Source organism: Leptopilina heterotoma, unplaced genomic scaffold (assembly GCF_015476425.1).
Source record: "Leptopilina heterotoma isolate Lh14 unplaced genomic scaffold, ASM1547642v1 Lhet_167, whole genome shotgun sequence".
NCBI classification, from domain to species: domain Eukaryota; kingdom Metazoa; phylum Arthropoda; class Insecta; order Hymenoptera; family Figitidae; genus Leptopilina; species Leptopilina heterotoma.
The window spans coordinates 498623-516171 of record NW_025110883.1 but is presented as its reverse complement, the minus strand read 5'-3'; the positions used below and the strand labels follow the sequence as shown (position 1 = coordinate 516171).

The 17549-nt window shown below is 28.8% G+C and overlaps 1 protein-coding gene across 8 annotated transcripts in view; it reads right to left on the bottom strand.

Moving 5' to 3' along the window:
- LOC122499380 (Down syndrome cell adhesion molecule-like protein Dscam2) overlaps nucleotides 1-17549 on the bottom strand; it is a 123505-nt gene that overhangs the window by 14802 nt on the left and 91154 nt on the right. For all 8 annotated transcript variants that reach the window (XM_043607705.1, XM_043607702.1, XM_043607704.1 and 5 more), the window contains 4 exons: nucleotides 14121-14285; nucleotides 1873-2019; nucleotides 1448-1588; nucleotides 802-992 (listed from right to left, as the gene is read on the bottom strand). In XM_043607705.1, the coding sequence (XP_043463640.1) occupies nucleotides 802-992; nucleotides 1448-1588; nucleotides 1873-2019; nucleotides 14121-14285 (644 nt within the window). The remainder of the gene's footprint in view (nucleotides 1-801; nucleotides 993-1447; nucleotides 1589-1872; nucleotides 2020-14120; nucleotides 14286-17549) is intronic.

The following is a 17549-nucleotide window of genomic DNA, read 5'->3' as shown; positions in this document are numbered from 1 at the left end:
TCAATTTTTTGCCTACAAATTTTATAATTATCTAACAATTTAGAAAAATTAGTTCAAGTTAAAAAATAATTTAATTTAAATAAAAGCATTTATATAATAAAGATAATTTCAATTAGATACTGAAATTAATTTAATTTAAAAAATACACCTGTTTGGAAAAAATTTAATGTTTTAATAAATGAAACTAAATTTAAAAATAATTCATGATTTGTAAAAGTTTCTAGTCTAATGGAAATGATGAAAAAATATTTGTAGGAATCTTTTTTTATAAATTTCAGATTTTTTCTCAATTTTGTTTAGCTTTAAAAATAAATTCACAATGAAAAAAAAGAAAAAATTTGGTTCAGCTTAAAAGTTGATAAAATGTTTTTTTTTAAATTCTCTCTCCGTTATTTGTTATAGTAAATTAATAGAAGTTTATATATAAAATATTAAAATGATTTTGAGCCAAAAAAAATTGCTTGCCAAATGAAAATGGAAAAGTGAAAAATAATTTTAACTAAAAAATCGAAATTACACTGAAAAGTGAATTAAAAGAATTAATTAAAAATATAATCATGTAAGTAATTACGTTAATTATTTTAATTCACCTTAGTTGACATTCAAAAAGAAATTCAATTTCCAGTACATTTTTTTTACTAATGAAAAAGGCAGTAATTAAATATAATTAATTACTTAATGAAACCGTTTGAATTTTGAAGAATATTTATTTTCTGATTTGAGCAAATAAAATTGGAGAAATAAAATTGGAGAAATAAAATGTCAAGATGCAAAATGTAATTTTTTGTCCTGTTGTTATACCTGAAGTCGTGGCTGAATACGAGCATTGAGTTTTGACGTAACAGCAAGGTGCGTTTCGGCTCGTTGTACACCTAACTGATTACTCGCATTGCAAATATACCTCCCTGCGTCCTGAGCGTCTACACGGCGAATTTGCATCAAATCTCCCCAAAGTTGAATCCGACCGTAAGATTCAACTCGAACGGAACTTCCTGCAAGACGATAATAAATTTTCATCAATTTTCTCCTGTTTCACTGCATTTTAAAATTAAATTAACATTATACTCTTTAGCAATGTGTACAATGTAAATATATTTTCATATTCAATATTGATTGTTCTACATTTGTAAACAATCTTCAATTATTCATTACATATCGTATAATCGCCGAAAACTGATAATTTTTTATGCATGTACATTTATTATTATTATTATTATTATTATTATTTCTTATTTCGCATAAATATATTATGATGGTAATTGAATAGAAAAAAATATGGTCTACATTGTTACTAATTGCATTTTTTATTTTTGAAAAGTTAAAAATCTTTCTCTCAGAATTGAAAGAGATGAAAAATACGTTATTGTTAAGCTCTTTCAGAATTTTCAATATAAGTAATGAAATTTGAAATCGACTGGTTCGAATAGAAAATATCGGTTAAATTTACCGTTTATATCCCTATACCAGGTAAATTGTGGAGGAGGATTCCCTTGTGCTGAGCAAGTAAGATGCACATCTGAATCCCTTTCAGCAGAAATTGCGATCTGAGGGTGCTGCATCAGCCTCGGTGGCAGGAGATCCTTTGGCTCTGTTGAATGTACAAAAATTTATGTTTATGTTTTGCTTTATTGGCTTCTTCTTTTCTCTACTATTTTTTCAATTTTACTTATTTTATTATAAATTAAATATAATAATTTTTTATTCAACAAATACTCCGAACTACTAATATTACATTTATACTTTTTGGGTTAAAAAAAAGTTATTTAAACGTTTTCTGAGCGTTTCATGTAATTTTGTAGAAAAACGTTATTTGTTAATTTTAAAAAATAGGTCACCAAAAATAAAGGAGTTTTTGAAAAAAAATGTTCTTGCCTGTGACTGTCAATGTTGCTGGTTCACTTTTTCTTCGTTCTCCCGTTAATGCGTGCCAAGTGAGACAGGAGTACACAGCTCTTCCATCCTCTTCTCTAGCTGCTCTGATATGAAGATCACCCTGCGATGTCACCACAAATCTTCCGCCTGGAAAAAGAAAAAAAAACTTAATCTCAAAGAAATGTAACATTTTTTCCAACATTTTTCAAATCCCTTATTCAATAAATAAAAAATATGAAATATAATATACGTATAAGAAAATTATAATATGTATGTAATTTTTTCTACAATGACTGCGTAGAAATAAAATTTATTAAAATTCGTAGAGATAAGTCTTGTGGATTGAATATAAATAAAATTTTTTTCAATAAAATTGGTCGCGTATCTTTTTCACTATATTTTTTTTCGTTTTTCAAATTTATGCACATATGAAAATATTCTGTCGTGCTGAATTCAAAAAACCATAATATTGAATACGAAACGAGAAAATAGCAACTTCCCTTTTACAAGTGAAAAGCTCTCGATTCCTAGGGGGCTTTCTGCGCATAAATGTTGTGAGTTGTGCTTATACATATAAAATAAGATAGAAAACAAAACTGCGGTAATAGAAAAAAGTTTGAAAAAAATTCATTAATCTACATTTCAATATTAAAAAAAAAAAAATGTATAGTATGCGAGAAAATGCATAGAAATGTTAGTCAACAGGTAAATAGTATTTTCACTATAAAAATATAAACTTTTTCCGAGATATATTTATTACATGTTCTCATCAAAAATGAGAAAGTCTTGTTTTTCTTTTAATTTTTATTTAATAATTTTCTTTTACTTTGAGGTAAATTTATTTTTTTTCGTTTTAATTCAACTTACGGCAGTAAATCTGTAGATTTTTTACAACTTTTCTAGAGTTAATGTATTTTCCGACACTTTGGAAAATTACGAGAGGATTTTTTTTCCAAAGAAGAAGCTATTTTACGTTTATATAAGGATGGTGTAAGTCGGTTGAAACGTTGAAAGACGAGAATGATACTCTCGACACCATTGAGATGTCGACATTGGAGCGACATTGACATAATGCTTCAATAAAGTAACGTTACCAGAAGTCATAATTATAGAGAAACTCCAGAGGAATATAATGGGAGTTGGAAAGATAAACATCTCCACAATATAATCCCCTAAAGCAACCACTCGGCAAACAAACCAAGAATTACAAACTTATTTGCTCAATATTATTTCAGTTAATTTTCTCTTATTATTATAATAATTGCTGAATTATCACTTTGGTATATTTTACTCAATCAAAGGAATGGAAATTGCGCATTTTTTTATTAAAAAAACAAAAAATTAAAAAAGTAAGTCTGATTATTGCAGGAGTTTACCACTTAACACTAAAAATGTCTTTCAAAGATTATTCTAGTGGAACAGAACGAAAATAAAATCGAAAATAAAATTAAGTAAAAAAACTTTCTTGTCAGACTGTATGAAATATTAAGTAGATAACGTCGATAATATTCAGACAACAATAATAAAGGCAAGAAAAAATCCTCTACTTTAGTTATAAAATTAAAGAACAAAATTTGTTTTTAATTTAATTCAACTATTAAAAGGTATTACCTACTTCTGATAAACAATCTTCACTTGTCTGACTATTCCAAGACTTTTCTACTTATCTCCTGGAATACATTTTTTTATTTACATACGTACTTTATTTATACTTAACTTATTTATTCAAGTTGTCTTAAATTGTCCTAAAGAGGGTAAATTTGCGTGACTTTTGAAAAAGTTTTCTACTTTCTTTTTTGAATGTCTAGACATAACGGGGTTTTCTACTTAAAAATTCTTTATATTTAATGAAAGTAAATTTTTTACTATAAATTACTTAATAATTAAACTAGGTATATTCAAGTCTTTAAATTAACCTGACATTTTTTTCATTTGGGATAAAATTTTGTCTGACTATCAAGTTTTCTTTTTACTTTGAAAGTGAATTGACGACCAGTGAGGTTTTTCCTTGAGTGGAGTGTTTGATCACACCTGCTTTTCTGCTAAAGAAATTCCTTAATCTTAATCAAAGTCAATTTTTTTTTAACTAAAAAAGGATTATTTACTTTATTTTATCAAGACAGGTCTGGTTTGGAATGTTTTTTTCTGCTAATAATTTCTTTTATCCATGAGGCTTCTTCTACTTTCAGAATATATTGTTTAATAAGAAGTTTTTGCTTTCTAAATGAAATGTGCTTTTTTCTTTTTCAACCATTTTTTAGCTTTAGTAAAAATCACTTTTTTTAGTAAAAAGCATAATTTTCCGTAATAATCAATATGATCACAGTTTTTCTTCAGATATCAAATTAAGTCAAAAAACTGTAATTTAATCAAAGTTTTACTGACTGACTAAATCGATCTTTTCTACTTAAAAACACGCGTTGAATAGAAATACGTAACTTAACTCTTTAATTTAATTTGATTGAATTATTTGTCTATTGGCCATTTTCTCTACTTATTGATTCATTTTTATTTAATGATTTTAAGACCATTTTCTTTATAAACAAATAGTGAATTCTTTTTTATTTAATGATTTTAATACCATTTTCCTTGTAAACAAATAGTGAACAAATAGTGAACAAATAGTGAACAAATAGTGAATTCAATGAATTGTAACCTATTCCTGCTGTCGGATGAGAAAATTGATACTCGATACTTTTACATTACTTTCCTCTGTCTATAATAATAAATAAAATTTGCCCTGAGCCATATTTTATTACGACATTTATTTGAATACAAATTTCATGATTACATTGATCCTTTTAAAGAAAAGGTAAAAAATGAGGGAAATCGAAAAGCGCACAACTGAAGTAGAAGGGAGAAAAAAAAGAAGAGGAGGAAAAAAGTGGCATCACGTATTCCTCGTTGCATCGCGCGGGTCGAGTTAGGAGAATATGGGCTATTTATTTCCGTATTTTTATTCCGTCCGCGAAGACGATATTAAATTGCTTCTTCGTTGCCTTTTGCAAAGAAAACGTTGCTTCGTCTCTCTCTCTCTCTTTCTCTCTCCCCTTTTTTCGATATAGTGTTTTCTTATTTCATCCACGGCACAGAGAGAGAGAGAGAGAGAGGTGGGAAGATTTCTCACCATCGCCTCACCAGTTTCTCGTATTTATGCTCACCATACTCTTGATAATGTCAATGTGTATGTGTTGCGGTACGCCGACCTTGTTCACTGGATTAGGTGGCTGTAGAAAATGTTGTTAGGTGTCGACTGCAGTTAAACGTCAAGTTTCTTTCTCTTTTTCATTATAATAATAATAATTAAATTCATTGATATCGAATTGACCTTGATTATGGAAGAATCAAGATGAGCTTAAGTTTCTTGAAATTAAATGAAATTTTTATACCTTCGCGAGCAACTTCCAATGAGGCTTGAAAAACTTTTCTCGTTTCGTTTAGTGTCTAGATCTATCGCACTTGAAAAAGTTCCTTTATTGAAATTCAACACCGCTAAGTATTTTTATCCTCTAAGAGAAACTTTTTTTTTTCTTTTGCTTTTTTTGTTTTGTAACATTTTGATTCGGAAATGTGAGTTTTGAAATTCTATTATATCAAAATGTATGACGTATAAAATTCAACAAATGCAAAATGTTACAGTATAAACATTATTAAATCGGTTAATGTACTTTTATACTTGAAAACGTTTTTATTTTATAACTGATTTTAACAGAAGGTAATTTTTTTACTAAGTCTGACTATTTTTTGACTATATATAGGAGTAGTCAGCTTTCAATAGTAAAAAATATAATTTTTCATGTCATGATTGCTTGTAAATATTTGAAAATGAATTTTTGTGCGTCCGACTATTTTTCCATTCGGAGCGTGTAATAAAAAATAAGAAGCAGATGGAGGACTATTAACGAAATGAATGAGGTTGAATGAGGTTTTCCATGAGTAAACTGAATGAATTGGCGCGAATGGAAAGCGGAAGCGATGCTCGGTTGTTCCTAATTCAAGTCGCGTTTCCTCAAAGTTCTCTCTCTCTCTCTCTCGGATCGTCCTGTACACGCTTAGGCATTCATGTCCCATACATATTTATGCCAGCCGGTTGCACGTAACAGGTATGTACGCTGGGATATCACAGGGCGCATCACGTCGTGTCGAGGCGTGATACGTTTGTTTCGCAACACACACAGGTAACATATGCATCAAGCAGGTGTTCTCCATCTTTCGCTGTGGAGGAGGAAACAGTTTCTACTCTCGCATACATACATTTATCGTCGCTTCCGGACAACATCACGACACTCCTGTGGCTCATGACGACATCCTTCCAAAACCAATTATTACCAACACACCACCTCTTGAAATAATCATTTTTCACCTATTTCTCAAATCTCTGCCTACACAATTTTTGAAAATCTTCAAAATATATGCAGATTCAGTGGTACGAAATAATTTAGGTCAGACACTTTTCTACTGGCAAGTGGAAAAAGCAGTGAATAGTCAAACTGAAATGTAACCGAATGTAAAAAGTAATTGGGAAATTTATAAAAAATATTAAATAAATAAAATAAAAAGATAAAAACTGATAAAAACACCTAATAGTCATCAGACTAATTATTGTAGTTCATACAAAGTTTTTCTGCAGATATCAAATTGATACATCAGAAAACGAATTAAAATGTTTCGAAGCAACGTTTTGATTCGTTTTCTGTCTCAATTTGATATCTGCAGAATAACTGTATAACAATTGCCCTTTTATTGAAATCGAAAATAAAATTAAGTCAAAAAACATTCTTGTCACATTGTATGAAATTTATTAAGTAGATAAGATCGATAATAGTCAGACAAAAATAATAAAGACAAGAGAAAATTGTCTTTAGTTATAAAATTAAAGACATGAATTGGAAAAAAAACCTCAAGTCCAAAACACATCCAAGTACATTTAAATAATTTTACCATAACGAGTATAAATTTTTTTTTTCAATATAGAAAAATTAATCGAAAAATGAAAATAGATTCTAAAAGGTTACTGCGCTAATTGGTCCGCATTAAAATATTAACCCGTTCGAAACGAGGCCAACTAAAATTTTTAATAGCCTTTAAAAGTGAATTCACTTGTAATTGAACTTTTTTTTTCCTTTTGCAAATTCGCTTTTATAAATGAACAATTTTTTTTTATTCAAAAATTTCAATCATTCCTCAATATTTGTTTGTAATAAAATTTTATTTTAACTTCAAAGCCTTGTCAATTTAGTTGTATACTGGTTTTTTTCATTAATACTGTTTAATGCGAAAATAAATTCAATCAATTTATTTTCTATGAATATAGATTAACAATTTGAATTTGAAATTACATTTTCTTTGAATTTCAAATTTAAAAGATTTATTACATTCTCATTTTTTTTGTCAGTAATAGAGGAAATTTAATTTTATTATAAATATTTAAACTTATAAAAGGAACTGTTGCGAGTTGTAAAATAATGATTTTTTTTCAAATATTGTTACAATTAAGTCTAGTTTTTTAATTACGTATAATATGAAAATTCTTTTTTTTCCAAAATTATACTCATCAATTGAGTAAATTTATAAATATTATAAATATTATATAAATATTATAAATACAAATTAAAAAGTGGATTAAAATCTGTTTATTCCATTATAATACGTAAATAAATTCATTTAAGCATAGAAGACTGAATACCATTTAAGTAATATTTTTCAAAAGACTTTATAATTCGCTAAGGATGGGAATTTTATAGATTAATAATTCAATCCTTTTTAAAGAAATCTCCTTGAAATTGGACTGATTAAAATTTCACAATTCTCTCTAGGTATAAAAGGAAATTTATTTTCAATCCCTTTTTTTATATGAATTTTTGCGCTTTTTTCCCTTTGTCATCAACTCATTCAACGTAAAAATAAAGAATCGATAGTTTGAAAGATAATATTTTTCATACCTTTTCTCTCTACTCTCCACTGTATATATACTGATCGGTGAAAAGTAAATTTGGAAAAAAACACAAAAAAATCATGAGTTAGTTTTACACTCGTCACGAATGGCGACGAATTGAATTGTTCAATTCTTCAAGTGTTTGTATTACACTATAAAAGTCTGAGAGAAATCATCATTATAGGCCAGTCGGTGAGTGCAAAAAGTGCACAAAAGTGCAACTGGAAAAGTCTCAATAGTTTCTTGTAGTTTGGGGGCCCCATATAAGAGCACCATGGTTTGCTCTCGATTTCCGGTTGCAAAAAATAGTGTAAACAATCGTCAAAGTTCGAGAAACGTAGTTTTTCGATGACCCTTGCTTCCGGTTAAATTTTAGAGGAAAAAGTTGTTATTGAAAGTTGTAGAGCCTAAAAATACCTTTCAAATGATTGGTCATACGTTGAAAAAGGTTAATTAGTTTAGTTGCAAATGAATTTAAACCATTAAAAATAGCACTTTTTTAATTGTTTAATAACTTTGTTAATAATTATTGAATTTGTTTACAACTCACCAGGAATATTCTCCTTGCGAAGCTGAATAAATTAAAAAAAAAGTCAACTCGATCGGACAAATAGTTTATGTTTTATTCCATTTGTTAACTAAAAACATGAAATTTTTCAACAGAATTTCCCCACTTTTGGACCTGCGAATTTCGTTTTTTTTTCTTCGAGAGTACAGTTTAGGAGTCAAACTTTGATTCCATTTAAATGGGAAATTGATTTTTCTTATCTAAGTGCATAATAATAGACGTTAAAAAAGGGTATGTTTTTTTGACATAAACAAATGGAATAACTCAGTCAATTTTCACTTTATCGATTTGGTGTAAAGGGATTTAAATTTCATTCGTTTTCACAAAACTTTTCCAAAAAAAAATCCGACCTAGCTTCAAGGAGGGGGGAGTTAGTTTATTTTTTTCAAAAAATTCCTGACTAGTTAATTATCAATATTTTTAATTGCAATTCATACCACTTATAGTTCAATGTATGTATTTTATGAAAAAAAATTGGACATAAGGTTTTGTGCATTTATTTTTAATTTATATCAAGTAAAAGTAAATGTATCCATTTTTCAACCTCTGAACGGCGGAGTGGGGGTACTCGGAGGAGCGTGATTCTCGCCGCCACAACTCAATTCAGCCGTTCAAATTTGCAAAAATTGTCATAACTTCGTTAATTATTTACCGATTTTTATCTTTCTTTTTTTAATTTGATGTATTTTTTTACGCTGAATCCAAAAATAATTTTATATGTTTTCAAAATACAATATTTTTAAAAATAAAAGAGAAAATTTTTTTAACAAAAAATTTTTAATTATTATTTATAACATTTGACAAAAAATTCTTTTCGTACATATAATTCCATTGCATTCAGAATAATATTATGACATAAAAAAATTCAAATTAATTATTTATAAGCTTGTAGCATCAGGTTCACATATGCACGCCTGTTCAACTATCAATACAACGATGCTACACACTTATATATAATTAATTTTAATTTTTTTATGTCATAATATTATTTTAAATTCAATGGAATTATATGTACGAAAAGAATTTTTTGTCAAATATGATAAATAATAATTAAAAATTTGTTGTTAAAAATTTTTTCTTTCTTATTATTAAAAATATTGTATTTTGAAAACATATAAAATTATTTTTGGATTCAGCGTAAAAAATACATCAAATTAAAAAAAGAAAGATAAAAATCGGTAAATAATTAACGAAGTTATGACAATTTTTGCAAATTTGAACGGCTGAATTGAGTTGTGGCGGCGAGAATCACGCTCCTCCGAGTACCCCCACTCCGCCGTTCAGAGGTTGAAAAATGGATACATTTACTTTTACTTGATATAAATTAAAAATAAATGCACAAAACCTTATGTCCAATTTTTTTTCATAAAATACATACATTGAACTATAAGTGGTATGAATTGCAATTAAAAATATTGATAATTAACTAGTCAGGAATTTTTTGAAAAAAATAAACTAACTCCCCCCTCCTTGAAGCTAGGTCGGATTTTTTTTTGGAAAAGTTTTGTGAAAACGAATGAAATTTAAATCCCTTTACACCAAATCGATAAAGTGAAAATTGACTGAGTTATTCCATTTGTTTATGTCAAAAAAACATACCCTTTTTTAACGTCTATTATTATGCACTTAGATAAGAAAAATCAATTTCCCATTTAAATGGAATCAAAGTTTGACTCCTAAACTGTACTCTCGAAGAAAAAAAAACGAAATTCGCAGGTCCAAAAGTGGGGAAATTCTGTTGAAAAATTTCATGTTTTTAGTTAACAAATGGAATAAAACATAAACTATTTGTCCGATCGAGTTGACTTTTTTTTTAATTTATTCAGCTTCGCAAGGAGAATATTCCTGGTGAGTTGTAAACAAATTCAATAATTATTAACAAAGTTATTAAACAATTAAAAAAGTGCTATTTTTAATGGTTTAAATTCATTTGCAACTAAACTAATTAACCTTTTTCAACGTATGACCAATCATTTGAAAGGTATTTTTAGGCTCTACAACTTTCAATAACAACTTTTTCCTCTAAAATTTAACCGGAAGCAAGGGTCATCGAAAAACTACGTTTCTCGAACTTTGACGATTGTTTACACTATTTTTTGCAACCGGAAATCGAGAGCAAACCATGGTGCTCTTATATGGGGCCCCCAAACTACAAGAAACTATTGAGACTTTTCCAGTTGCACTTTTGTGCACTTTTTGCACTCACCGACTGGCCTATTAGTATTTTTTCAAAAACATTCAAAGGAAATGTTTTCCTTTAAATTTTATCTGACAGTTATTGTAGAAAAATGAACTATTGCAAGAATTAGCTGATTAAATACTAAATGAATATATAAAATAGAATTTCAAATTTATCTGGACAGTTGAAAAAAATCTGTTTAAATAAATATGTTTGACTATTGACTGACTTATCCCTGCTTCTATTAAAGAACTTATTTGAAAACGAAAACAAATTTTTAAAAAATTCAATTTGTAAAAATAAGGTCAAAACTTGAAATAAATTTTAAATACACTATAGGTATAGGAAAAATAAACCTATTGTTTTAAGAGACTTTTTTTGGCACATTTCAAAGAAATTTAGATTTGAAATTCGGCTTAGGCAACAGGGGGGAATGTATAAAATGCGTTTTGTATACGGATGGGAATAAAGTTGAAAGTGGAACTATTTACCATAGAATCGGAATAGTTCTACTATACTCGGCGGAGGAAAAGCGTTATATTACTATCTTTTCTGTTGTATTTCTATATATATATAAAATAAAGGGTATAGCGATGCCGAGTCTGACTATTCCCGCATGTACCAAATTTCCATACGCCCATATTTGTTTTCCCCATTCTCGATATTAAAACGCACGAAAGGATAGAAATGCGGCACGTAGATATCACCGCGATATTCATATATGTATCTTCGATAAAAGTGCATGTCACACAGAAACTTTTTTTTCCCTGCAAAGCAATATGTAGGAGAATTTGAGAATGCATCTGCATCCAACGCTTTTGACCGTCACTCTCTTCCTCTCTCTCTCTCTCTCTCTCTCTCTTTATTTTTCAGTTTCTTCACTTCAAAAAAATAAATAAAATATATATTTTTGTCAAAAGTAAATAAAAATACGAATAAAACATTAAACTCGACAAAAATTGTATATTTCCGATAAATAATTAAATGAAAATAAATAGAGCTGTGCAAATTTCAAAAATTCGATTCTCTCCATAAGAATTAACATGGGTTCGATTCGGTTCGAATTTCGAACCCATGTAAAATTCGAATTTTTGCACACCTCTAAAAATAAACAAAAAGGTGAAATTAAAGAAAAACATGAAAGTAAATAAAAAAATACCAAAAGAAAATATTAGATTACACGATAAAAATTGAAACTTAATCAAGAAACTGCTCAAGTTTTACTTTACACTCAACAAAATTGGAAACGAAACTGATCTCTATTTGTAAGGAAGCCGGAAATTAAATAAGGCGCTGTGGCATTCAGTATATTTAATTAACAAACAATAGTCGGTGATTATTGGTTTTTTCTTCAATTTCAATTGTGATACTAGAAGAGAAAAAGAATGCAAAATTTAGATTAAAAAGAAATTCTTTTTACAAAATGTCTAATATGAATTTTTTATTAAAATTATTAATTACACTAGTTGAAATTAGTATTAGGAATTTTGAAAGAAACTCAAATTCAGAGAGTGCTTATGTGATTTATAAAGGGTTTGTTGTTTAATGGAAAATGAAATTCCATCTCGAAATAATAATGAAAATTTGTGTGTGTGTGCGCGCACGATAATCGAGAGAGTGCCCGAGTGAGAGAGGCGTCTTGGGACATTATTTTGTCCCACGAATTGCATCTGGCAGGTACTAAAATTTAGATCTTAACTAAAACACATCGTCACATCACGCGTCATATATTATTGTGTGTTGTATATATGCATCCGCTCTACTTGACTATATGATTTTGGAACAATCTCGCTTCCCGCTGATTGGCCAGAGATTCATTCTCGTAGCGCAGATTACGCTGCTGAGAGTAAACTCATCAAAAACGACCACAATATGAGTCTCTCTCTCTCTCTCTCAATTATAAACAAAATGCTTCATTAAATTTTTCCTAATAATATCTTTCTCTCGTTATGAAATCATTACAAATTACATTTTTTCATAGCGTAAATTTTCTTTTTACAATTAATTTTTAATTACTCTGCCTTTAGTATATGATTATATCTTTCTCGATCGTCAATTTTTTTTCAAATATTTTTTCATTATTATTATTTACTAATAGTATATTTTATCAATGATGCCCGAATAGGATTATTGGCAGTATTTCCGTGCTGGGCATGGAACCCGAAAAAGGGAAGAAATCAAAAATGTAATTCACAACAATTAAAAATTTAACTCGTCCACTGAAAGAGAATTAATTTGTAAGCAAATTAGAAATTTTACTTAATAAAAGTTTTGCTTATCTTGGGTAGACGATTATTATTCTCTTATCAAAACGCAAATTAAGAAAATATGACTTTAAGAGAAGAGGGTCATTTAATCGTAAATAAAGACAGTTATACTTTTCAAGTAATTAGTCCGGTGAGAGAAAAGTGAGATGAACTTTTCCATAATTCGTTCTCAAGTCTCACTGATGACCCCACGGAGAGGATTTGCATCAATTAATATTTAAATTTCGGTAAAGGTATGGCTTTGTTATTTAGATTAAGAAGTTTTGTGGCAAAAAAGCTTCTTCTTTAAAAATGTAAATATTCGTCTCATACTATATTTAAGGAGAGAACATAAGAAAAAAAGTTACTTTATAGTGAAAGAATATTTAAATATAACTAGTTTGGGGTGTGTGCCGGAAAAACTTTTCAACGCGTGTTTATAATTCAATTATATCACGGTGAATTTCATCAGCATTAATATAACAAAATTTAAGCAAAATATTTTTAATTTCTTTATCTTTCTTATGTTCCAAACATTTCAATATCGTATTTTTTATTTGCAGATATTTAATAAATAAATACTATTTGTAATTTTAAACCACAAATTTAATAAATCCTTTCGATAATTAGCGAAATATAAAAATTACTGACACCTGGTAATTTTTTATTTTTGCGAGAATATAAAATATAATTTTATTCCGTTGATTATTTAATAAAACGCTTACAATTTACGCATAGACGAGCAAAAAGCGGATGAGTGAATTTGTTCAATCTATACATTTTAATGGAATTACACATCCGGAATGTATAATTATTTAAATAACAGAGTCAGGGCGAAAAAAAATTTTTTTGCAATGGCAAAGTATTTTTTTTCTCTACTCGTTTGTAACTTGCAAACATTTTTCCATCTATTTGTTTATCAAGTTGAATCGACGAGAGGAAAGAAGAGAAAGTAATAAACGAAATGCAAATAAACAATTTCAAAAAAACAGAAAAAAATCTGTTTTATAACTTAAAAATTAAACAGAAACAAAAAATTTACAAAAAGTTTATTTAGTAAAATGTAAATAAAGAATATGAAGAAAAAAATTGTGCAAAAATATTGAGATCTGTTTAAATATATATTTTTGTAATTTAACTAATTAAAATTTAGCTTTAATTAAATTTTAAATTAATTAATTAATTTATTTTAATTAATAGTTTAAAAAAATATTTCCGTTTAAATCAGTAATGAAACGAGGTGTAAAATTTTAAATGACAGATTTAATTTTTTCCATGTAAATGATTTTGGAGATAGAATAAAAAATGGAAAAAACTTACCAGTGTCGGTATTGCCAGGTAAAAGAATAGCTTCGTCTCGATACCAGGAGGCAACTTTCAGATGTTCCTTGACTTCCTCTCGTGCCGTACAAGAAAGTACTGCATTGTTTCCAACAACAACAGGAAATCTGTTCACCGTTACATCGTATCCTGGAGCTGTTACCACTGTAAAATACAAAAAAAATTATTTTAATATTTATCGAAACGAAAGAATTTAAATTATGTGAAGTTTAACATCCAATAATAATAATTATTATCAGAAACTTAAATCAATTTTTTCCAGCACTTTACTTTTCTCTGACCTGTGTCAACCCTTGAAATTTAAAATATTTTTAAAATAAAAAACTTGCAGAATTTCCAGGGGATACTTCCATGGAATTTTTCGACGTGGGTTATTTTCAACAAAATGAGGGCAATGTATGAAAGTATAAATTTTTAGAAAAACTAATTCCTCAGCAAATTTGCCAATCGATTAATGCTCCGAGACAATAAATTCTCACGACAGAGACGGACAGTGAATATAGAAACTTTTCGATTTCGAATTCTGCCCTTTCTATATACTCGGGAGAAAAGAACTTTACGACTGATTGGGAGAGAGAGAGAGAGAGGTAAAAGAAAATTGCACAAAAGGGACGAAGAAAAAGCATTTTGGTGAGTTCCCAAAGTTCACGACCTCAGTGTCGGGTTTTCACTTCCGTCACTCATTTTGGGTTTGTTTTCCCTCGAGCGTGATCAGTTAACGCGTCACCTACTTATCGCGGGGCTATTGTCACCAAAAAACGCTCGAACATTTCATCAATTTTCTAGAGAGAGAATTTGAATTTTTTATTATTATTATTATTATTCTATACTTATACTCTCGCGCGATATGTATTTCTACTCGCGAAATTTTCGAACTGGATCAATGTAACTGTGCGATTGTTTTCTCTTTTTTCATTTCTTTTTTTTTAGATTACTCACGTTGATAAAACGTTGAAACGGTTGAGAAAAATATATTGTACGTGTGTATATCGAGAACGATAAAAAAGAGAATTGCAATTTCCCCTAAGTGTATTTGATAAAAAGATAAGAAGCGTTTGTCAAATTGAACTTTTATCCAAAGGGGAGGGAGTTTAAAGAATTTTTTTTTTTTTTGCAAAAGGAAATTTATGATTTGCACTCACGTTGACTGTAAATATTTTGTACCGTTTTTCTTTGGATTAATTTTACTGATCGGACATTATTTTAAACTGTCTGACTATACTTTGACTTTTCTACTGATGCAGGAAAAAGAATAATTTCTTTTTATCCAGCAAGTACAGTGTAGAAATCTAGACGTTTTAATCTGAAAGTTAATTTAAGAAACTTAGTTTTTATGTCTGACTTTACAATATTTGTACTACTGATTTGTAAAATATATTAAGAGAATGACAAAAAAGTACCTATTGCTAAAAAAGGATTTATATTATTATTAACAAAAGAGTTTGTCACTAGTGACAAATAGATATTGCTTCGTCTGACATAACAACGGTATTTCTACTAGATCGTAAAGAAATGCAAAAATAATTTCTAAATTTTGTTTTTATAAATGAAAATTCCCTTTGTATACTATAAATACATGGTTTTTTCATAATTTTCATCATTTACAAAATCAGATGTTGCATCAACCATCAAGTGAACCTGGTAAAGTGCTGAATGCAAATTCTGCGAGTTATATTGTTAGCGGGCAATTTAGGTCAGCCGGACGTTTAGAAGTGGGGTATCGCAACGTGGTTTGAGGGGCGCAAACTCTCAGGACTATGTTCAATGTTCACTCTTAATCATATTCATTCCGCGTGACTAATATATCGCTGTCGACGATTGGCTGACCAAAACCGCCGCCACTGTGTAATTTGTACTCGACAATCCTTGTTTCTATCGCAACCATAGTCATACTCCTATAGTTTGCATTGTCAGCTCAAGTACTGTTTAGCTACCTACCTTCAATATTCTAAAATTACTCACAAAAGAGAATACCTCTTTTTAATTCTCACGAGAATTAAATTGCTCCATCCACCGGAAAAGGAAAAATAGTAATAAAATGTGTACAAAGTATTTTACAATTAAATCTTTTGCCTTAATTTCAAATGTTATTCTCATATATTATGTAAATTATATTTTAATGAAATTTCACTGACTCGACTGGTTCGTGTGATGTGTTTTTATCTAAAAACAAATTGTCAACATTTAAAGAGTTGGTTTTTTTGTCTATAGATTTTAATTCTATTTGACTCGCTTCTTGTAATTTAATTTAAAGTATTGTATAAATTAGTACTGTATGAATACTCGCTTATAAATTAATGTAGAAACAAATTATAATTATTATGTAATGAAAAGATTTATTACATGTTTTTCGAAAATATAATTCAAAATTTGTTGTAAGCCTCGATTAAATCAATATTGTACTACTGAGACTTGAACAAAAAAATTTTTCAACAGTTTTATTTCTGAAATTGTATTTTATTAGTGGTACTAAAAAAATGCGTGGGTGATTGTTCGTTCGACAATAACCATCTTTTGCTATTGTTAATCAAACGAAATTTTACTACAGCGATTGAAATAGAAGAGAAATTGGTGGTCTGACTAAAGCTAACTGTTACTACTGACCAGGAGAGAAAATATATTCGTTCACAAGAGCCAAATACAAATATATTTGTTTGAAATAAACAATAATCAATAAATAAATAAAAGAATGTAATGCATAATAATCTATTTATTATATTACAATTTTATTGCGAAGAAAATCGTAATTACCTTTTTTCGAAAGTGTAATTTCATGTAAATAAAATAGAATGTAATATTGGAGGAGATAAAAGAAGATCGAACTTTTTTAACAAGATTTTTAAAAGTGAATTGCCAACTCGGCAAAAGCGAGGTGTGAAAATTAGCAGGAAGATAAAAAAAGCCACAGAATGTTTACCTGTGTGTATATATATATATGTATATAGGAAAGAAGAAAAAAGGAAGAAAAAAGAAAGAAAAAAAGTTTTGAAAGGAGAGGAAGAGATAGAAAGAAGGAAAAAGCCGATAAAGCTTGTAGCATGGTTCGAGACAGTTATTTGCTGTGAAGGCATAGCCAATGAAAGTAGAGTGTGGGATTAAGCAAAGGAATGGTATGTACCGTTTCGCACCAAGCTTAAAATCAGCCATTTAACCGGTGTCTCACGTTTCACGGAGCGTTTAAGTTTTGTCCCGAGAGTCATTATTTCCAAGGTCTCACCGAATTCAGAATCCTCTTCCCTTCTTCTACTTTCCTTCTCCCATACACTCTCTCTTGGCTCTCTTTTTGTCGACAACTATCTCAGCTGAAATGCTGAAAATCGATTACAATTTAACGCTTTTGCGCCAATCTATTTCGTATTTATAGGGTTAGTTTAGTTTTCAGGAATACTGAAAACACTTGCGAAACTC